General features: G+C 40.8%; 1 protein-coding gene across 1 annotated transcript; it reads left to right on the forward strand.

Annotated features, from left to right (window-relative positions):
- The first annotated feature begins 32 nt into the window (after nucleotides 1-32).
- ALKBH3 (alkB homolog 3, alpha-ketoglutarate dependent dioxygenase) lies at nucleotides 33-17,806 on the forward strand. Its single transcript, XM_030274126.4, has 9 exons — nucleotides 33-153; nucleotides 1,380-1,492; nucleotides 2,627-2,661; nucleotides 3,533-3,580; nucleotides 5,145-5,248; nucleotides 6,453-6,541; nucleotides 9,324-9,533; nucleotides 16,011-16,109; nucleotides 16,629-17,806. The coding sequence occupies exons 1-9, from the start codon at nucleotides 84-86 to the stop codon at nucleotides 16,719-16,721; spliced, it is 861 nt and encodes a 286-aa protein (XP_030129986.4). The 5' UTR covers nucleotides 33-83; the 3' UTR covers nucleotides 16,722-17,806.
- The last annotated feature ends 5,519 nt before the right edge of the window (nucleotides 17,807-23,325 follow it).

A 23,325-nucleotide genomic window follows, 5' to 3' on the forward strand; every position in this document is an offset into this window, starting at 1 on the left:
GCACTGCGTCCCTTGTTGGAGCGGCCCGAGCCCGGCCCGGGCCCCTTTAACTGCGGCGCGGGCGGGGCGGGGCCGGGCCGGGCATGGCGGAGCGGCGGCGGCGGGCCCGGGTGCAGGGCGGCTGGGCCGGCGCCCCGGCGGGGCGGCCCGCAGGTAAGGGACGCTCTCAGCAGCCACCCTTCTGTTCTTCCCGGCGGCCGCGGCTCCTCCGCTGCCGGGCTGGGCGCGGCGGGGCGAGCGGCAGGCAGGGGGCCGTTCTCCGGCTGCGCTTTCCGGCCGCCTGCGCGGCCCCGAGGGCCGGCCCCGTTCCCCCGTTCCCGTCGGTAGCTGAGCTGCAGGTGTTCGAGCACAGATTTTAATTAAAATTGGCGCCTGTGGCACAGGTGCGGCGATTTTGGCCTTCTGCGGAAGGCGGGTACGGATGTGTTGTGACGCGCACGCTGAGGGCAGCTCGAGTGAGACCAGCGGTGTTCGGCGGAGCTGACCTCCCTAAGAACAGCCACCTTGTCCTTAAAACGCACTTTGTACCAACGTGTAGCTTTTCACGGGGAAAACATTGTAAAATAAAGAGAAGTAGTGGAAAGGGATGGAGTTAGCCTCACGGGTTTTTTAGCGAACACTGAAACCAAAGAGTGCAGAGGCAGAGGAGCACTTTGGAGGTTTCCAGTCTGGCAGGAGGAACTGGTTTGTTTTTGTGAACATGCTCAAAACATGTTTCACTCACCTGATTGTAGTATCCCTAAAGCTCCCATATCTCTGCGGTCTGAGCATCCTAGGCAAGCTGATATTTTTTTAAGTTGTGAAAGAGAATAGCCAACTGTTTTGACTTGTGCATGTGGCCTCAGAATTTTCTGTCGCAGGTGTGTTTCATTGCTTCTATTCCCAATGGGATTAAACAAAAAAATTCCCCATTGTTTAAATTATGCAGAGTGAAGACTTTGTCTATGTTTCAGGCCCACTTTAAAGCCTGTGTAAATAAAACACCTGAAGTGGTGTGCCAAAGTTGCTCTTCTACTTTCTCGCTGGTTTAAAAATTCTGTTTTAATAGAAGTTTTTTTCTAAGAAAAGGAATAGAGAGGGAAGCAGCTTAGCTGCATGGAGCAATTTCTCCTGGTATGTGATAGGTATTTATTGTAGAATTGAAAAGTTAACGGATGTCATCCTTTCAGGTAAAAGTATGTTTTCAGTTGTGTTTGTCCGTGAATAACAAATATATATATTTCAGTTCCTGTGCAGTTTTAACTCTTAGGTTTGGCATTTCCTGAAGTCTCTGCCAAGCGTAGGAGACTACTCCAAGGAATGATTCCATAAGTTTTTCCTTACTATATTTTTTAGTATGGTGATATTCAGTTTGTGTGATCTTTTCTTCCTTGTTTTAGCACCTAAGGCACCTGTAGCCAGCAGCCTCGCCCTTGCAGGTGCAAGACCAGCATGGAGACAGAAAGAGCAGCCTCACACTCAAAAGCAATTTGTCTTTGAAAAGCCATCAGAGGTAAAAATTACAGGGTAACTAGCAGAATCTTATCTGTTATAAAACTTCAAATTATAGGTAAAAATTATTTGAGAATATAGTTCATTGTTGAAAATCTGAGCTGAGCCTTGAGCTTTTGCTAAGTGGAGTTGGTAATTGTTTTGCATATATGGCAAACAGAAAGTCCCTCTGTTTAGCCTGTTCATAACTACTCTTTTTTAGAGAGCTGAAAGAATATGTTCAGCTAAATATTCAGTCTGCAATGTCCTAAGCATGTTGGAGCTCTTGTTTTCCTCAGGTGGGGTATCTGTCTTAACTTGTTACAGGGGAAGAGCATGGTACTTGTTTTATAGACTTTGTCCCATCAGCTGATGAAGGATATTGTGCTCTATGCAGCATATGGGAACTTCCTTGCTTGAGGAAAAAAATAATCATGAGCACTTCTTTCTATGCTAGACCTTTTTGAAAGGCTGTCATCTAGGCTTGGAAGCATTGAAGATGGCCTGGGAAGATTCTCTTCCCCTGTGGCAGAGACCTGCTATCTATGTAGTACTATATTTTGATCCTCTTGGCTCAATGCAGTAACTCCTTGGAAATCAGAACTCCACTGAGCTCAGAGAAGGGAAGCATAAATCCCTTAGACAACCAGAATGATAGCCAGTGCTGGATTAAACTACTCTGTCTCTTAACAAAATACAGCTATCTCAGCTGTGCAGACAGCTTTACAGTGTAAGCTCTTGCTATGTGAGATCTTTCGTGTTTTGCTCATTTGACTGAGGCCTGCAGTTTGTTCACGCTTCTTAGGGTGGCTTTCAATTTTTCCTTATATAAGGATATTTTTTTAAATATAAAAATAAGAATTTTCTTGATTGCTGTTGATAAATAGCAAGTACTATGATAGTCTAAATAATTTAGAAATCAGTGTCCTTTAGGGGGCAGTTGATAGCTAAAAACCAGCCTGCGCTGGTAGCTGCATTTGAGAGTTTCTGGGACGAGGAGGGAATGGGTGAGCTTTACAGCTTCCCTCTTGCCCTGAGGTATGTTTTTCTCACTGGTTTATCAGTGTGTGGCTACACAGAGTCACTAGAGATGATTCTTGACTGGAGAGTGCCAGATACCTTAATATTAACTGTTTACTGTTTCATTCCCTTTCAGGTGGAGCGCAGAGTTCCTGAGGCAGGTGTGATAGAGTGAGTACCCTGCTGATTTCTCTGTGCTTTTTCTGTCCTCTTGGTCAGTAAGAGTAGAAGTTGTGGACTTTTAGCCTTTTTATCATGAGCTGAATGTGTTATTAGGAGAGCCCAAGTCTGTGAACTGGTTTTTATGCCTTTTGTATAGGTGGGAAGCCAGTAACCATGATCAGTTGAACATCTGGTTCAGCACAATTGCCAGTATGTCTCTTTTGGTTAGCAGTGTGCATTTTCCTGGGACAGTCCCAGTGTAAACTATGCTAGAAATTACTTACTCTGGGATATACCAGAAATATAGCTGGTATGGCAGCTTCTTTCAGGACTCAGAGAAGTAGCTGATAGTAAGTTTCATAGTGAATCTGGGTATTTGTATGTCACTTACTCTTTGAGTTGAAATGGGGAGCTTCTCAAGATAACTTCGGCATGAAGCCTGAGAAAGTGTGGCGGTGTATGGTGGAGTTAGAGATACTGAAAATCTAGCTTGGTTCAGTTTGGCTGTCTTGGTAGAATTTTCTTTCTCAGTGTGCCTATAAATGCAAACATAGTGATCTGAGTGCAGTCCTGTATGGTTGTCTCCCTTAGGTTCCCTGTGACATCTCTTTTATTTTTTTCTAAGAGCCCTAAAACTGTACTGAGCCTTTGGTGAAGGGAGGGACAGGAAGTACATGCAAACTCATTTGATTGCATGCCTTGCTGCTGTACTCTGACCTTTACATCCAGGACATTATTTCTTCCCTTTTCTAACTTTCTTTTCTCTTTTAAAGAAAACCTTTCCCTAGTCCAGGCTTACAGCAATTATAGTCTGTGCTGCTCAGTCTAAGCTAATTTCTTGTTTGTCTTTCTGATGGCGCTTTCCTTTCTACATCCTCAGCAAACCGGGTGTGTATGAGCTCAGCAAGGGACCAACTGGTATTTCTAGGTAAGTGGATGAAATGTTAATTTGCTTTTGCAGAGTAATGTGGTAATACTCAGCTTTTTGAAGTCCAATCTCTGCAGAGGGTTTTGACTTCAGCAGCTGCACATGGCACTCCCTGTGCATCGTCTGTTTAGAGTACTTCTGGAAATACTTTTGAGCGACACTTAGCAGGGACTGAGATGGTTCTGAGCAGCACTGAAGAGAAGAAAAATAAACCTCTTGACATCTAGTGTGTATTGCATCAGGTGCTCTTTGCAGAATAAGGACAATTGTCCATTTGTGTCATGATTCACAGTAAGTTGCTGATGCAAATTTGGATCAGTATTCCTGTGTTAGCAAGTGTGTGATGTCTTTTGTACAGTTAAGAGCAACCCAAAACTTTTAGCTGTAACTTGGAATTGTTTCAAATAAATTTAATGAAAGCATTTAGCTTTAAGCAATTGTGGTAAGCTCATGTGCTTATATGCCATGCCTTAATTATTTCAGCTTCAGGACACTTCAAAACAAAACCTACTTGTTCTGTGATTCCTACTAACTAAAATACATTTTACGTTGCTGACTTAGCTGCAATGTCAATATTAATCCTCTTCTTTTGAATTTGATAGGCTTTTATTAATAGTGAAAAAAATGCCAAGGACATACTAATTTTTTTGTGCATTTAATTTCTTCTGATTATTGTATTATTCTGTTTTTGTGTCTTCATCTTAGTTTCTTCTAAAGATGCAAACAAATCTTTAAAGCATTTTGAAAAGTAAAAGCTTTGACCAGCTGGAAAGAGACAAGCTACACCATCAGCTGGGTTATCCTGCACTTTCTGGAGTTTGTTTTTATAATACTCTGATGGAATATATATTTTTTCTGGAAAGTTAATGATCAGATTTGCATCTTTTTTTAACACCTTTACTATATACTCTTACTGTGACATCTTTGGGGCATGGAATACTTGTGAGAGTAAACTGCTGTTAGCAGCATTCCTACTGTGCAGCCCACCACAGTGGCTGTAATTCTTGGGTAACTGTTGGTCCAATCAACATATTAGAGGTACATATGGAAATGAAAAATAGGAGACGTTAAATACTGTCCTTATGCTAAATACTTTCCTTTATGCTTTGAAAAAGAGAACAGGAATGGCAGTAGGGATAAAGGGCTGTCAAATTCTAAGTGATGTGGAGATGGTGAATAAAGGGCAATTGTTTACTTAATTTTGATGGTATTGTAATAATTAGGTCTATCTGATTTATCAGATGTGAAGTTAATAACAAGGAGAAAGTTGCCATTTTTCACAGCATATGGCCGATCATGGAATTCATGGTATATTGTTGGTTTTCATGTGTTTCTATAAGTTTTGAAAAGAAATGCCATACATTTGATAAGGGTAAGACTCAACAGGAACCCTTCTTTCCTTCATGCCTGATTTTGGCTGTCAGAAACATGATACTGGGCTTTGACTTTTGATATGATGCATTATAGCCATTTTTAACTCCTTTGGGAATCCTGGAAATGAAAATATTTTCCCAAAGCAGATACAGAAATGTATATTCCTTCAATTTTTCTTTTTCATCCTTAGGATTCATTTGATTCCTGGCTTTATTGACTCAGAACAAGCAGACTGGATGTTTGAGCAACTCCTCCAAGACATACCCTGGGGTCAACGAACTCACGTCAGACAGGGTAAGGAGTTTGTAGACCACCTTTTCAGGCCATTCACAGGTCAGTTCCATAACAGAATCTGTGTGCTGTTCAGAATTGGTTTTCATTTTCAGTGTTACCACATTTTCAAGTTTCTGTGCAGGTTTTCCGTGCATATCTGAAGACTACTGCAGTTTACTTTTCAATCTCTAATACCATGTTACTATTGCCAACTAAATGATATCTTTCCAAATTAAAGTTGCCAGTCTTAAAAATCTTGGAATTTTACTGTCTCTTCTGTCATCTCCATTTTTTTTTCTTACTCATTTTTTAACATTAAGTCTGGCCACCATCATACAATCTCCCAGCAATGCTGCAAAAACTGTGTTCTTGGAGGTTTCTTCATGAGGTATATTTTTTGCCTCTTTTACTGAAAATGCCAGCAGAGCTTGTTCGTTTTCCTTTGGCTTTAGTTGTTAGTTCTAATATGCATCAGAAGAAGAGGCTGCTATTCTGGATTTGTTCACTAAGGGGCACCTGTTCTAGCTAAATTTCACTTTCAGTCAGGAGCTGATGTAAGATAATGTGTCAGAGTAGTTACTAGATGGGGCTGGAAAACGTCTTCAACATGTGTGTTTCTTGGCTGGCAATAAAGGAACAGTATAATGGAGAAGTCTACCTGTCAAGCATGAGAAATATTTGCCAAGATAGTATTTTCAGAAGCCAAACCTATTTTTAACCTGATGTTTGTGTTATACCACAGAGCACACACATATTTGACAAAATATTGTGTCCAGCCTTGCTACATTTTGTTTCTGTAATGTCCCAAGGATGCTACAGTCCTTTCTACTTCACGCTTTCCAGTGGTCCATCTGCATCTTGCAACTTATACCAAGGTACTGGGCGCCAGAACCAAGTGAACATAAAACAAGATAAAATTTCAGTTTCATTTGCTATCTTTAACTCATCCAGTCCCTGCTCTGTCTGGCATTTAGGGGTAAGAAAATTGATATGTTTCCAAGGTTTTGGCAAGGTAATTCCTCCTGTAGATGCACGCCTGATTTTGAATAATTTAATTTCTTCATTTGAGTTTATTATATAAAGCTGAGGATTTTAAGGGGCTGCTCTTTAACTTTAGGTGAATGGACAATCTCTTTTTGATCAAGTTTCTTGGCAGAATTGCATCATCTTTCCATTTTCAAATCCTTTGATAAGGCAACTGAAAAAGTCTTTGTGTTTTTTTCAGAAATATCTTTTGAGGAACCACGGCTTACATCCTGGTATGGGGAACTTCCTTACACATACTCCAGGATAACAATGCAGCCAAATCCAAATGTATGTATATATTTGTATGTGGTTTATTATTGTCTACAGAGAAATCCTTTGCAGAGATCAAGAGACAAAAATTCCCTCTGTCCTCTATTCTGGTTATCTAGAGAATCTGTTAGCATTTCATTTGTGATCAGCAGCAGATTCTACTGGAAAGTGGTCAGTTTTATACAATACACTTTGAGTGAGTTGACTGAGAGCAGCGTGATTTAGTTGCCAAATGTTGCCAAAAGCAGGTTACTCCTCTGGAGTTTAAAGTTTTGCTTTGGGTCACTGTAGCTCTGTGCAAAACGCTAAATTGCTCCGTGTTACTTAGGTCAAGCATTTTTGTATTTCACACAGTCATACTGATTTTTTTTGTTGTAAAGATACAGTAATGCCAGTTATGAAATAGTTACTTTCAGAAACACTTAGGTTCAATACTGCTGAAATGAAAGTTTAGGCATATTTTAATCCCTGTGTGGATGCTATGAAATTCACACATGCAGCTCATCTGCTCAGCAGCTCCAGATTGTAGCATGTAATTTCCCACACTGTTTTGGAAGAGTTAAAAACCTTCTGAGTGACTCAGTGATGTTTTGTTCATGTTTTCTCTCCCTCCCCCTCTCTCTCAGCCTGTTGTCCCATCAGCCTGTCTCTTGGTATTGCTCTGTTTAAAATTTCCACGGCAGTAATTAGGTGTCACTGTTGAAAGCTGGATAGCATGAGAGAAAAGTGTCCCAAGTCCCAGAACTGCTGCCAAAGTGGGATGTTTGGGAAGAGTTGGAAAGGCATTATTTAATGTGATGAGTTGTGAAGATTTTGTAGTCTCAAAAATACTGTAGTTAAAAATTCTATGGCCTACGGAACTTGTGGTGGAAAAACAAGCATTTCTTTGGTACTCATTGTGAAATACTATTTTAAATGGGCTTTTCTGAAAGCTGAATGGCTTTAGGGATTGGAAGTGCCCTCACAAAATCATTCTGTTGTACACTAATGATTTAAATCCAGTTCAGAACTGCCTGGTGTGAAATCCATTGCTGTTCAGAGATTGGATGGAGCCCATATGCCCCGAATTCAAGGTTTCGTTTCAATTTGCATCAAATTCTGAGTGCTCATTGGTCCACTGGCTTGTTTCTCTCATCCAAAAGGTACAATGCCTAAATAAGTTACTCAGGCTGGTTCTGTCTTTTATTTTTGCCTTTTACTGAGTGAAAGAAGCTCAAGCAAAAAGAGAGATGCACTGGAGAAGTTGCACAGCCCTTCCCTGGCTGGAATTTGCTCATAGGCAGATCTATGGGTACGCTGCACACAGACACTGGTATTTCACACAGCTTTGCAGGTGGGAGTACCTGCAGCTTAGAAAATAGGGGATGGTATTAAGAGCACAGTCTCTGCCTTTAGAATAGGGTTTCTAGCACAAAAATACCCTGATTATAGTGCCCAGCTTAGCCAAAACTGATTACTCCCTTAAACACTAGATCTGTAGGAGTAATTAGCTTTGTGCCCCTCCTTTTTTGTTTGGTAAGAATTGGTGTGACTGCAGCACTTCGAGATATAATCCAGTGTTTGTGGCTCAATGATTTTTGCTATTAGAAAATGTTTATCTGTAAGCAGTGATAGAGTTTTGTCAACAAAACTACTCTGCTGCAGGTTGTAGTGGACTTTCAACTACATTGTAAAATTCACTGTATGGTAACATTTCAGTAATACAAATTTAGTCCTGGTCACTGAAAAGGGCACTTAATAATTCTTGTTGGACTCTTCTGCACATTCAGGCAGCCCAGTTGCAAAGCAAACTTTTTTTGGATGATATTACTGCTTTCTCAACATGTTCCATAACTGCAAGCTGTGTTTACCTAGAATTAATTACTCACATGATGCTTAATGGTTGAAGGTATGACTTAGTTAGAAATACCCTCATGGTATGCTGAGGCCCCTGCAGTGCAACCAATAAGTTGAGTACCTGTTAAACTTGGGGAAGCTTGGAAAGAAGATAGTGCAGCCTTCTTTATTAGAGGTGGCTACTAGAAAATATTTCCAGCTCTCTCTCAGTTGCTTCTTTTGCCAGTGGTACACTGGGAGATTTGGAATCAGTTTTTTGTCCTCTCTTGCTCTGTTTCTGCTTATATAATGGGCAGAAATTCTGGCCTACATTGCTTTGGCTTTTTTTTTTTTTCTTTATATATTTGTGAAGTTCTTAAAAGCACTCTGACAGATGAAAGTCATGATGTAACTTCATAACATTAAATAACTGAACTGACTTGTAAATGGAGTGTACAGAGCTTTTTTAGGCTGTGGGCTCGGCAAGATGTTAGCAAAGGAAAGAATGAAATCCAGGACCCAGTGACATTGGGCTTGTGACCCACTGAAGAGTTACAATGTCGAAGTCAAAACCCCAAGAGGTGATGAGTTGAGCTCATCAAGCTGTGCTAACGGAGTGGGGACAGAGGGCTGTGTTATGCCAACCGTTTCCTCTTGTTCTCTGTCAACAGCTGCAGGCAATTGAGAGCAGTGTCATTTAGTCACTGATTGCCTCCATTAGCATGAAAGGCTGCCTGGCTTCAGAGTTTTAAGAGATTATTTAGTATTGAGTGGTGGGTAACGTGTGCATATTTTGCAGAAAGCCCAGCCCATTCCTCTGCTCTACTAAAAATATCATCAGAATCACTGTAATTTGTTTGATTTTTAGTTTATTGTGATTAAAGTGCGGCATATTTTGTTTCTTAGTGGTTTTTGCCTTCTCTCTTGCATTACCTGCCCCTAGCCTGTGTTCATGCATTTACATTTCCCTGTGTGCTGATTGCAGTGGCATCCTCTGCTGACCATGCTGAAGGAGCGCATTGAAGAGTTCACTGGCTACACCTTCAACTCTCTTCTCTGCAACCTCTACCGAAATGAGAAGGACAGTGTGGACTGGCACAGTGACAACGAGCCATCGCTGGGGAAAAATCCTGTCATTGCCTCACTCAGCTTTGGTGCTACTCGGACCTTTGAGATGAGGAAAAAACCTTCCCCTGTGAGTGTTCATATCACACTGGGAGACTTATAGCTACTAATATGTTTATTGTTTTCCCTGTTTAAGCAAACTTAATTACTAAAGTGTTTCAAAGTCAACGAAAGCACAACGTGGAAAGTTGTGTGGAATAAGTGTAGGGATCAAGAAATCTCTCGCATGGACCATGACATTCTGAGGATGGGAGCACTCTCATAATGTCCAGCAGTGTAGTTTAGTGCTGCAGTGAATTGGAACTTGGGCAGCCTTCTGTCCAAATAAGGGCCCTTTCCGGTGCTTAAAATGAGATCAGTGATGCTGGAAGTGGACTTCCACTGTGCAAATGAATCAAAGAGTTGTATTTTCTTAAGCTCAGAACAGTGTTATGTAATGCAGAGTGTACGTGGGGTGAAGAGTAGTTCTGACTACTCTTGTAAGTAAAAATGCTCTTAACAGTGTTTGCATTTTGACGTGTGTGTATTCAGATTGAGGGGCAGTGAACAAAGGGAAAAAGCTCATTTCTTTTCCATGAGATGCCTTGGAAGCTGTCACATCATACTAGAGGGCTAAACAGAGATCCTCTACTTTGATCAGGAGACCTGTGGAATATCCTTTTGGTAGTTAACTGGTGATTCAGTAGTGAATACTCTTTCTAGATAAAGTGCTGTGCTTGAGAGTGCTTTGTTTATAAGCCAGTTTAAACTTTGCAGTTCTTATTTATCCAAGTGAAGAATTCACATGTGTTGAGAATACAAGCCTTATTTTAGAGTGTCCTGTTTCAGATGAATTTTCTGCTTGTGCAGTCTTTGACAACTTTGGGAAGAAGTTTGCTAGCTGCTTGTACTGCTATTTATTCTGAGTAGGTAGTACAGAAAGCAGAGGTGATAATTACCAGCCTACAGGAAAAATCTATGCTGACATACTGGGGCCTGCCCATCAAGAGTCACCCTGGGTCACCTAGTCTGAACAGCAAAGATCAGAAATTCAACCAGAAAACAAATAGTTTGTAGTTTTCACCAGTTCTCCAATTTGTAAATTCTTTGTTGCCTGAAGGGAATTTAATTTTGGTCCCTGAGCATGAGATCACATAACCAGTCTATTATGTCAGTGAGCATAGCATGAGTAAGTATCCCTGATGCTATGTTGATAATAAAATGTCAACTGGAAAGTTTTTTCCTCTAGAAAACTGTAAATGGTGTTTAGATTCATTTTAGAAGTGTCCATGTTCCTCATCAGTGAATCAGAATAAAATATGCTTAAACTTCAGTATAAACTTTGCAGGTCTGTCTTAAAAATCAATCGTAGTTCTTGAGTAAGATGCCTTTTTTATAGATTTTATTAAAAGATACCCAGTATTAGCAAAGGGGAAATTCAGTCTGTGCCATTTGTACTTGACTGCCTTGTTTGAGCTGTATTGCACGATTTCTTCCCTTTTCTTCCAGAGATGGATATTTTTCTATAGATGTATCCCTCAAGCTCTCCTCTTTTTTTTTTTTTTTAGCATCTTTGACGTGGTATTTCTGACTAGCTGACTCTTGCTAGCTGAGAAGTGTATTCCTTTTGCAAGTGACATACCTTTTTTCTGAGGTAGAATCCCCATGTGCAGATCTTTGGAATAGTTGCTATTAAGTGTGTCCTGTGCCTAAGGGAATCCATACTTAATAATTACATGGCACATATTACGTATTCTTTGCACATTCCCAAAGACTTAAGTTTCCTCAGAGCATCCTATGACAATAGATGCTTTGCCAAGTGGGAGTTACAAGAGGCTCTGATGGAAATTACAACCTTTCAGGCTGTACCAAAGAAGTAATTTTCATACCATATTGTACTGTAGCATTCTCTCTTTCATTAAGAGAAAGTTAAAACTGATTGTATGTATTTGAAGTTTGATCAGTCCTTTGTTAAAAAGCAGGTTACAAGAAGAGGAATGTAATCTAGGGAAAAGGAATTCAGATTAACAGTCACCACGGGCATTCAGTCTCTCCCTGGTTTCAGTATCAGCCAGTATCAGTACATTGAGTTTTGCAGAGTTAGTCTTCATTGAGGAGGGAAATAGAACGTAAATCCTTTTCCTCCCAAAATTAAACCTCTTTGGAGGCCAACACTATGCTATTTCAGGTTCTAGGGTCTCAAAGGCCTTTGTTTCCCTCAGTTCTTGTAAGTGCTTTTAAGTATTTTGAGATGAAAGATATAATGAACATATAAGATGAGAAATACTATGGTAGAACATCACTGTGGATAAATGGTCCTAGGAAAAAATGTGATTTCCTGTGTGGGACCATATATTGAGTCCAAAACCATATGTACCGCAAGTGAGGTCACAGCTTGAAGGGCATTTGAAGAGTGCTAGATCAGAGCCTTCAGAGACTTCAGTTTGTGTTGGTATCTCTGCAAATATTTTCTAGATTATATCTTGAAATGTGGATGAACCTGATAGCTAATAAAATTCTGTTTGTCTAACTGAAAAGATGACCAGTAGTGTTGATGGGTTGCATTTTTTGTGCATGTTTATGTGAATTTTGACAGTTGTCTGTTAGTAGTTAGGTAGTGTTTATGTAAGTCACTCTGAAACAATCACACAATCTGAAATCTTTTTTCAGTCGGCAAAAATGAAAAAAAAATGTTGCTTAGGTTTAAGGTTTTTTTTTATTATCCTGAAAATTGTTCTAGGGTGAGGGTAAGGAAAAGTTCAGTCCTCTGTTTTTGTTTTTGGCGAGTACTGTACTGGATAAGTCTTCATCATATAATAGAGGGTAAAGGAGTGTAGAGACATGCATAGACTATTAGTATCTTCTTAAACAAGCATCCTTTGTGGAGGAGTAGAAATAATTCTTACTGGGATTTCAGCCCAGTGCATGTTAAAAAAGCTTCAAATACATTTCAGGTGTAAATTCCTCACTGGAATAAGGAGACTTCATGGGAATTAACATGACTCCAGAAATAGTTTTATTTTGCCTGCTGGAATTTTTAAGCATTCTTTTTTCTAAATACAGCCTCTTCTGTTTATTTGGATCAATTACATGATAGCAGCTGGTATTTTTCCTTTACTTTAAATGGTTTCTAGGGGTTTTTGGGTGCCTACTTCACAGTTAAAAGTCTACAGTGATGGGGTTTCTTCTGTTTCCTTCTTCCAGTTCCAGTAAATTACTTTAAGCTTGCTCCTGCTTTCTTGTTCCCCCTGCCCCCATCATTGTAGCTCCTGCCTACAGTGAAATCAGGAGACAAATGCTTTGCTTTAGAGCTGTGATTCACACACCTTTCACACAGCTATTGTTGAGTCAGTGAGTCCTCTTGTGCTTACCTAGCCTGAGTGTCACCACTGTGGCACCGTGACCTCCTCCCATTCCCCACACAGCCTCAAGCCCCCAGTCCCATTTGGACATGACTTCATCCTCCCAATCAAGAGCAATTGGTTTCACTCTGTGGGATGAGTGTTTCACAGCCTCACTACCATTTTTTACTATTGCTTGTTCACTGCTCAACTCTGAGATAGTGCCAGGTTATCTGATTGTGTCCTCCTGGAAGCTGAGTGGGGAATGTTACCTAGGGGGGAAGGGTGATACCTGATGCCCCACGTTCCACCGGGAGGTGCCCTGTGGCAGAGCAGGGGTGGGTGCCATAGGGACCAGCTGTGTGGCTGTCCAGCAAATGGCCGTGTGAACTGTGGAAGGAGTTAGAAAGCCAGCTGTCAGCTTGCTCTTCTTCCATCTATAACCAAGGAAACTGCTGGGAAGGGAGGGAGCTTCACACCTAATTAGATAGTGGCTGGGTGTTGCTGGTGTTCAGAGAATCAGCCTTCAGACGGGTCTGTCCATCAAATGAATCCCAGAAGCACAGTCCTTTTTTCCTAGCAGAAGGTAAAGATCTAGTACTTCTGTAAACAGCAGAAAAACAGCCCTTTGTGTTATAACAGACCTAATTGAAGATGAATGTGGGAATATCTGTAGCATGGTAGAAGCAGAGATTGAGCTCAAGATGAAGCGAGTTGAACTTTTAGATTGGCATCAAAGAGACTCACAGACAGCAGTGGCTACAGAGGAGGATGAGGTATTGTCCACCAGTATTGGCACAGCTTGAGAAGCTGTAGACAAGCAGAGAGGAAGGGACTGAGAGAGTCTAAAGGTAGGTCTGTGTAGGCAGGCGAGGGCATTATGTGAGGAAAAGGCTGTATAACTGATTTTCATCATTACTGAATCTGTAAACAACTGCAGTGATAGTTAATTTTGTCAGAGAGTGAAAATAAACATGTTAAATGCAGAAGTATTGGTAGGTGAGACTACTATGTTGTGGAGGAGGATGTTTACACAGCTGGTGCTAGAGATGTAAACTGGAAAACAGGGATACAATCAAGATGAAATCTGAAAAATACAAGATTTGAACTTTTGTAAGGATAATTCTCTTGGTAATATGAAAATAGGTGAAGCAGAAGATTAGAAGCTAGTATTCTCCATGAAAAATGCTGACTTTTGCAATTGAAAATGATTTTGCTCATTTGCCTGTATAACTGCATTATTATTTACACGTTTTTTTGCAGGATGTTTCCATTTACTTTTCCATATAATAGAAGATTCCTCTACACTGTCTAGAAACCATTTCCTACCACTGTAGCAATAAATTTTCCTGAGACTTATGAAACAAACTTGGGTGCTTTATATAGATTTATAGTAGATCTTTTCTCTCTTTGATCTTAATAGCATTTCAAGAAAACAACCTTGATGTAGTCCAGGAATTTTTGCAGATTTTATATTCACAGCTTCCCATCAACTCATGCTGAGCTTTCCTTACTTATTAACTGTAGTTACTGTAATTAAGGATTTAAAAAAAAAGTTTAGCCAGTGTACTTGGATAGTGTAAAGCTTGGATTATATTGAATGTGTAATTCAAGTTTATGAAAATTCTAATCTATTAAAAAGCAGGACAGTTTCTTTACTATACCTGTTTTTGTAAGCAGATGGTTTTGTGGTACATATGTAGTTACACAGTGAACATAAAGAAGTCACCTGATGCACTTTCCATGTTTATTACCAGCAAGTCTTTTCCACCTTTAATGTCAAAAATAAATTTCCTTCATAAACTTCTTAACCTCAGAAAATCAAGTGAGTTTTCTGTATGTCTGACATCAACTCTAGGAATAAAAGTTCTGAAATGAGCTTTGGTCAACAGTAATGACCCATAAGAAAGTAAAAACTTGTTGTTTAACTCCACTGGCTTTGCAAAGCAAATTGACATAAAAATATATTTTTCTGAGTAAAATACAGTTCAGAGATGTCCCATTAAAACCAGAAAGTAATTGCAGTTACTGACTTTTCTGAGCCAAAAGGATGTTTTCTCCTAAATCATTTATCTTACCAGAATTCCTTTTTAATTAAGATGAGCAAGAGATAAAAATATGCTCACTGTTATCCATCACAAAGTGAAATGATGTAATCCTCTGAAATAGAAAGTGTGTGCAGTGATATTTCTCTGCTTTTCCTCAGCAGTCATGTTTATAATACTGATTTTTGAAATTCATCCCTTTTTTCCACTGAAGATAAGAAAATGTTTGTTGATACTGACTTGATACCAAGCGAGCTCTTTGCATTTCAGGAAGTGCAGTCCTCTCTCTCTCTTCTCTTACTTATAAACACACACACTACTAGTTGGTTTTCTGAAAATCGAACTCTGTTTTAGTTTAGGACATAATTTTCCCAGTATTTGTTACTCTACCTCATTATTTTGAGCTTTTCAGCAAGTCATGAACTTTTATAAGGACAAACCTCCTTCAAGTTGGACTACTACGCACTGAGCAGTGTATAAATCTGATTTAAAGTTGGAAAGGGTAGTGCAAAGCAATAGAGAGTTGCTGTTTCCACTCAATGTGGCATGTGTGAGACCACTGCTGGGGTGTGTCTAGTTATTACATTTGAGTTTTAAAATGGTCGCACATTATCTAAAGGTTTAACAAAAGTTTGCAAATTATTTGTCTTTTAGTCTAGCATTCTGTCTTGCTTAGTGGTGATAAGACAACTTGTTTTACCAGGTATTATAGGAAAGGGAGATTTTTTTTTTAAATAAGAACAATTCTTCTTCCAGCAGCTAGTGCCATAGCAGCATGTAATGTTGGAACAGGAGAAATTCAGACTAGCTGGAAGATGTTACTTTTGATGAAGTAGTTAACTTCATTTAACTACTATTAGCTATTGCAGAATGTCTCCACACTGAACTGTTTAAGATTATTCCACAAGGTTTGCAGCCTCACTCAATTTTGCACTAAATACAGGAACTGGTTGTTGAACTTTACCTGTGGCATCCAGCCAGTGAGATACAGTGGCTTCTTTTCATAGTTAAAAAGCTTGGCTCCTGGACTTTATATGAAATGCAGATACAGAGAGGTTTACTTAGACATCTTGATCTGGGAAGAGCCTCCTCCCTCACAGACTTTTTAAGCTCTGCTGTAAAGAACTGGTTTTCTACCAAATGTGCATGCCTGCTTCTTCAGTGTCTGATTTTTCTTTTTAGGAAGAGGATGGAGACTATACTTATGTAGAAAGACTCAGAATCCCACTTGATCACGGGAGTCTGTTGGTGATGGAAGGAGCCACCCAGGAGGACTGGCAGGTGAGAACTCCTTGACACTGTTATGTGCTTTACTTGCAATGCAGTTGTCCAGATAAGCTGAGGCACTCCCATGAAGGTATGGGACATTCTGCTTCCAGTGGCACAATTGCTTTCCAAGGCATTAGTATTACTTTCTGGCTCAGAATTTGAAAGCACCCACAGAAACAATGAATTTGTTTTCATGTGCCAAGTGATGCAGGAGGAACCAGTTCAGATGTTCCAGCATTAATGTTCGGCAGTGAAGGTTGCAGCCTGCAGTGAAAAGAACAAAATCAATTTAGAAATTTAGAACATCAGAAAGTTGTAACTTAATTTAAGAATTATACAGTAATGTACAAAGACTTTTTGTTTGCAGTGGCTCTGAGCATTCAGAAACTGATTTTTTTACCTTACTTAAGTGTTTAGAAATATGAATAAAACAGGCATCACAGGAAATGAAGGGTTTAGTCATTGTTTGATTACTGTATTTTAAATGCACAAATTCATGCTTTTTTTCTTTCTTCCTAATGTCACTTACAGCATCGAGTGCCTAAGGAGTATCATTCTAGAGATGAACGAATAAACTTGACATTTAGGATCATTTATCCAGAACCTGATGGAGTTTGGAAGTGAAGAGCCACTTTGGACATTTTTGGACATACACCCACAGCAGATCTAGAGCCTTAGATTGCTACAGATTTAAAGGAAGCCTTACAGAAACAGAGTTCCTTGAAGTAATGGGGAAAAGAGTTGATATTATGAAGATCTTTGGCAGTCAGAAGCTGCCTGTGTTATGTGGACAGAAATTATATGTTATTAGATTATACTAAATCACAGGCTTTAAGTTTATGAGCAGTGATTATTCTTAAAAGAGCACAAAGCACATGAAAGATTTGAGAGATCCCAACTGGAGCAGAGTCAGTGTCTGCTGGATATTTTGCACCTTGTCTTGTCTCTCCTTTACTCACTCCCAAGTTGTGGTCTCTGTTGGAAGTAATGACAAGGTGGGATTCTGTGATCTAAAGCCACCTCTGTGTGTCTGTACAGAAGGAGAAAGCTGCACTTGAGGATGATCACTGGGTATTACTCATTTCACCAAAGGGTGGTGCACTGCTTTTTACCTGTAGGTTGCAGAATCTTTTCTAGTTAAGCAATCAGTTTCATAGCTTAAATAACTACTTGAATTATACTGGTGTCTAGTGGAACAAGGGTCCAGGCTCTCTTCTGCCATGCACTCTGTGGTCAGACTTTATCCAAACTGTTTATCCACATAGACAGGACAGGGCAAAGGCAAGCAACAGAGATATCTGATGACCCTGCTTCTGGGTCAGTGCACATTGCATTAAAGAATATCACTCACAGGGTTGTCTCTTGAGCCTTTGCTGCCACAGATCAGCAGTCAGCACCTCAGACCAGATTCCAGGCTAACTTGCAGGAATCCTTCAAGTTTGCCTGCTGCAACTCACTTGCTGCTGAGAAGCAGTGGGCTCATGACTGCAGTCTGGATGCTAAGTCAGCAGTGCTGCCTATGTGATTAAGTTCTTACTGCAGCTAAATATCATCACTTTACAGGTTCAAATCATAGGTTTGGTCCATCTTCACTGCCTGCCTGCAGTAGGATCTAAGCACAGGTAAATACTCTATGGCTTGTAACACATTAGCTTCGTTAAGCAAGCTAATGTCCGTCTTCACAAGAATAAATTGGCGTTGAGAAAGTATCTGTGTTTGTTCTGGTTTAAGTTCTTATTTAAGAATAATATTAAAGACTCATGAGAACAGTCAAGTTATTAATACTTAGTCATGCCTATGTTTTAATGTTATTGATGACATAAAGGACATAAATGTTGAGCCATTTCACTCCCTGTGGTCTGAAACTGGGCAGAATCATTTCCTAGAAGCAGCTTCTCTACCTAAACCACCATACATTATTCTTCTAAAATGAATGAATGTTACTAGAAAACATAACTCCATTATCTAATGATGTCTTCACTTCATCCCAATTTGTACAGAAATGTTTTTTTTTACTATTTTTAATATTATTTCCTTGCATTTTAATCTTTTGTTTAGGCTTTATTATATATTTAATGGGAATTGGAGTTGAAGGAGGCAGACACTTATTTTCATATTTACTTTCTTTGAGTCATTGGAGCTTTGTGCACATTCCTGTATGTGTGTCCAGGTTTGGCAGTTCTGACAGAGAGTGGGAGTCCTTAGCTGAGGGACAGTGCTAATTGGTCAAGGCATTCTGAGAAGACACTTTTGCCTTTATCAGTATATATAAGCTCCATTTGTTTTCACTATGTTAAGAGCAGCCAGGCTGCAAGAAGGAGTAGGAGATGGGGATGAGTTGGAAACTTTTAAACCCCCAAACCTCAGTCTGTGGGAATTGCAAGTCATTTTAATTCAGTGAATCTATGTCCCATAACTAATGGCAGGACCTTAGAGGCTGATGCTGTTGTGGAAGAGATGGAAGAGCAGTTTTTCACTTCCGTTTCTTGGTTTCAATATAGTAATGTTAGCAAATTTTGGTTTAGTTTCTTTACTTCCTTTGGGAAAAGACCAAGTTTTCCTCCCCAGAAATGAAATGATTTATAGGAGAAATGTTCTATCCTCCAGCGCTCCTTTTGTTGCTGGAGACTACTGCATTCTGCTTTCTCTCACGTGTCAGCTTGACTGTATCCAAATCTGTTTGACAGTGAGGAGAATGTGTATGGCATCATTCCCCAGCCTGTGCTGTGTGTACTGGCTGCAAGGGGAGCAGTTGGCCTAGGGGTCAAGTTTCTTTGTCAGCTGGGAGCATGCAGGTCCTTCCTTCCTTCCCCCACCTCTTCGCCAGGAAAATCAGTTGGCCAGGTAGCAGCAGATTGCAGCCCCTGCCTGCCAAGACAGCAGGAAATGGCTTTGGGCAGAGGAGATTCCAGCCCAGAGCTCCTCAGCAGACCTTTCTGCGAGGACTTTCCTGTCATTAGAAACTTCTTCCTGGATGCTACAGGCACTTCTGCCGAGTTCTCAAAATGGGTGTGCACAAAAGTGAGATTTGAGCGTTCTTGAGCTGGTGGTGTTCCCATGGCACTCACTAGAGACCAGGGCAGCTTGCACATTTCTTGTGCTGCTGTTCAGCTGTTTCTGCTGTTGCAGTCAGGTCCAAAGGGCAGCATGTTTAGAATGGTAAATATGCAGTTAGGTTTCATTTTTTAACTTAAAGATAGGTGGAGGAACCTTTCCCCTTGTTTGAAAACAGTGTTTCTAAAAATGTCATCCAAAAGAATTACTTTCCAGTTAAAAAGCTTGCTTTCTTCCTTCTTAGGACTGTTGAGATATTCTCAGCCAAAAACTTTTTGAAAAATAGTTTAAACTCAGAGTACATTAAAGTAAAGTAAAATATGCTATTTATATGTTTGCAGAGGATTCGAGGACAGGGGGCTGCCCTGAGAGTTTTGTTTTTGCGGTTGGCACCAGATTCTGTCCATCTGAGGGGCTGCAGCAGCTGGTGAGAGCTGCTTTGCTTGCAGAACACCTCTGTGTCACTATATATTTTTATGTGGAAGATAGAAACTGTGGGTTTACTTTTTTCCTTTTCTTTGAAATACAGAATGGTTTGGGTTAAAAGGGTCCTTGAAGATTTCAGCAGAGTATGTGTCTCTTCCAAAAATTCCTCAAAAATTGCGTTCCTCAAAACTATTTGTCTCTGACTCTCAAATAGGTGGAATCTACTAGTAACCTCAGGTAAGATTCCCTTTTCCAAAACAGCCATCACCTTTTCCAAAATACACTGGCTCTCAGATTTGATGATAAGGAGTAGATGAATGGAAGCTGTCTTGGGTAAGGATGGACAGTAGCCTGCCTTCCTCAAGGAGCATTCAGGATGGAGCTGTTCTGAAAAAAAACCCCACAACTGGGTTCATATGTAACCATTCATTTATTTAACAGCGATACAAGCAGTAACATTATTAATTAACCACACTGGTGTCAGGCATCACTCTGTCCCAATGCTACTTGTAATCATTTTGTGAGAGAATACTTGAATATTCAAGCACAAACTCTTGGTGAGGTTGGAGTGTATCTGATTCAGTATTGCACTTTTGGGCCACAGTGGGTTGATCTGAGCACACACCATTTGAAATCAATAGCAAAGTTCTGTCACTTCTCTGCTCTGGGTTTTTGGGATTTTTTTTTTTTTGTTGTTTGTGTTTTGTTGGGTTTTGTTTTGTGTTTTTTTTTTTTTTTGTGAAAAAGAACTCTTTAGGTTTTTCAATTTTGATTAGGTTTAAAGCCATGGATAATTTTACTTCATCTGCATCAGATAAATTCTACTTGTGTCTTTTCTGTTTGTCAATACCTAAAGGGTTAGTATAGCTACACATAATAATTTATAGCTACAATAGTAATGGAGGAAGAGACAGGGTGCCAGGAAGGGGTTAAGAAGTCAGAATTTTCATACTGTAGTGTTGGCAAAATACAGGGGACTGTTCTCCCGGGGTTGGGGATAAAAGATGCATGTATGATGGGTGCTGTGAACCTATAATGCCTCCTCCTCAAGTGCTGCTCCTATTGCCTTAGCTCAAAAGCATTTAACACCCACTTTGCCTATTCTGGTCATAAACCTTTTCAGAGTGGATAGGAAATCTGCCTCACTATGGTTTGTTTTCAAAGTGCTTCTTTCCCAGCCTTGAGGTTTCCATAGCAACCTGGATAATTAGTTTAAATTGGAGCATCCTGGCCTGTCCTGTCTGCTCCTAAGTTCTGCTGAGATCTTGCAGATATCATCTCCTCTCAACACACTTGGGAGAGACTGGTGATGGTTGGTCATGAGAGTGCTGGCCCTTCCCAAAGAGTCACCCACTCATCAGAGTGACAGACGTGTGCTTTCTCCTCGTGTCTATTTGATTTGCCTCCTCCTCCTGTGTAGTGTTCAGAACAGCTTTGTGGAGTTATTGCCAGCTCCCTTGAAGCTGGCAAGTGCTTGGTGGCTCACGCTGGGAAAGCACCTCTCGAGGGAGCTGGGAGGCCTTGTTTTAAGTAAAGAAACTGGGGACAGTATTGAAGAATTTTAATCGGGATAAGGAGCAAGGAGGTGTGTTCCATGGCCCCCATTGTTTGTTTGATTCGGGTTTCCCAGCAGAAATAACAATGTTGTTCTGTTCACACAGAAGATGTTGCTGGGTGAGCGAAACTTACAGCAAAGTCTTCCCATGATGGGATCATCCTGACAGACAGTGCTCACTGGATCCAGAATGGTGCTCAGCTGAAAGTTGTTCCCATCTAAACTGTGTGTGCACCTGCTTTGCTGGTCACAGGAGGTGTTATTTGTTCTGTTGCTGTGCTCCCATTGTGGAGGCATCACATAGATCCGCGCTGAAGAGTCTGTTGACATTACATTTGATCTCTGAAATGCCAGTGCCAGCCCTCTGCCCCGGCCATGTGTTTCCAGCAGCACTCTTGTGCCAAGGCAGGCTGCCATGCACATGGAAGAACACATGGACTAGAAAGAGCCTCAGTGTTGGATGGGATTTGTAGGTGTGACTTATCACAGATTTACCATTGGGTCCTCATCATCATTAGGGAGGGCTGTGGGAAGGCTTCTTGTCCTGAAAGCTTCTGATGCAGAAAGCAAAAGATAAAGCAGGAGTGAGCAGAGACATGAGTTTCCAGAGGGTGTACTGGCCTAGATGTACACCCCACATTTCCTGGCTGGTTTGTCAGGGTGCAGAATCTACATGGTTCCCAGTTTCTGTTCCCCACTTCCTGCTTTTTGGGGGCAGATCTGTGTGAAGGACGAGACAGTCGGTCCGACTGACATGGCACACCTTCAGCTTGAGATACCTCTGGGAGCTTGGAGAGGAGAGTGCAGGAAGGTGCAGGCTCCTCGATTTTTTGGGAGAAGCAAGGTGAAGTGGTGGAAGAGGGATTAAGAATTGCCTGGTGGTGTTTTCTGTTGGGAAGCAGTAGGAGGGACGGGAAGAGGTGGTCACATCAGTGAGACAGTGTCTGACAAACTCTACATAATGCGAAATTTGCTGATACCTGCACTTTCAGAGCACTGGTGGAGCCATGACAGTTCATGCCAGGGAAGAGACTGCTACTCTGGAATAAGCTGACAAGCCAGCCTCAAGAAATCCTCCCAGGCCTTGGGGCAAGGAGATCGATTGAGTGAGCCAGTGCAGGGTAGACACAGGAAGCATCTTGGTGGTGCAGCAGCCACAGGGAGAAAAAAACGTCCTGAGCATTGGCTGCTTCTCTGTAACACCCCTGTATTTTGCACTGATCATCCTTTCGTGGTGACCTTTCCAGTTATCTCCTGGCTTTACTTCTCTTGCAGAGACTTAAGTGGCCCTATTTTACCTTAGAAAAGATCTTTCCTCAGCTTTGGGCACTATGGGCTTTCATCTGACAGGAGTGGGGTTATATTTTTTTCTTTCTGCTTATCCTCATTAAACCGCTCTGGCTCCTCTTTGCAAGGCAGGGCTTCAGTTACTGAACCATCACTCAGCAATTTACTACTTTGGTTGTTACAATTTTTGTCTAAAGTCCCCAGAAACATTTACAGATTGAACAAAAATGTCTCAAGAATTAGGTTACTTAAAGCCTGATAGTTCAATTATCAAGAAACTTCTGGTTTTAATCTCTAGACCACAGTTGATTTCTTTCTTGATTGCTTACAAATAGACTTATAAAGAGAAGAAAAAATTAAATTCCTTCTGCTGAAATAAGTGGATGTTCTACAGTGCTTTTAGCTGCAGAAGAAAATGGAAGATGAAATCCATCAGAAGTGTTAACATCTGGTTTGTGGCACCAGCTTAAGATTTTTAATCTTGACTCATACAGAAAAGATTTTCCCTTTGTCTGACCTTCAAAGCAGACAGAACCTTTGTGGCTACGCTCTCTGTTAGGTCTCTCTCTCACCTAACAATGTCAGGCCTTCCTTGTTATATTTGAGACGTGTGGTCAGTTCTGTCCAAATCTGAGAGAGGATGGGAGGTCTCAGAAATAATTCAATTCCACTCTTGCAAAGCTCAGCAGTTGGGTACAGAAGAGAAACCAAGACAAGTGCTCTGACAGCTCTGGGTTACTCTGGGCCTCCCTGGCAAGGAGCAGGAGAATCCCCTCCTCACTGCCTTGCCAGCAGTGTTTCTGCTCTCCAGCTGACTCCCAGGAGGCAGCACGGAATGCATGGCCATCAGCACTGGCCCAGCCACCAGCTCAGTGTGGAGATGTGGAGGGTTGGAAATTCCCAGGA

Source organism: Taeniopygia guttata, chromosome 5 (genome assembly GCF_048771995.1).
Source record: "Taeniopygia guttata chromosome 5, bTaeGut7.mat, whole genome shotgun sequence".
NCBI lineage: Eukaryota > Metazoa > Chordata > Aves > Passeriformes > Estrildidae > Taeniopygia > Taeniopygia guttata.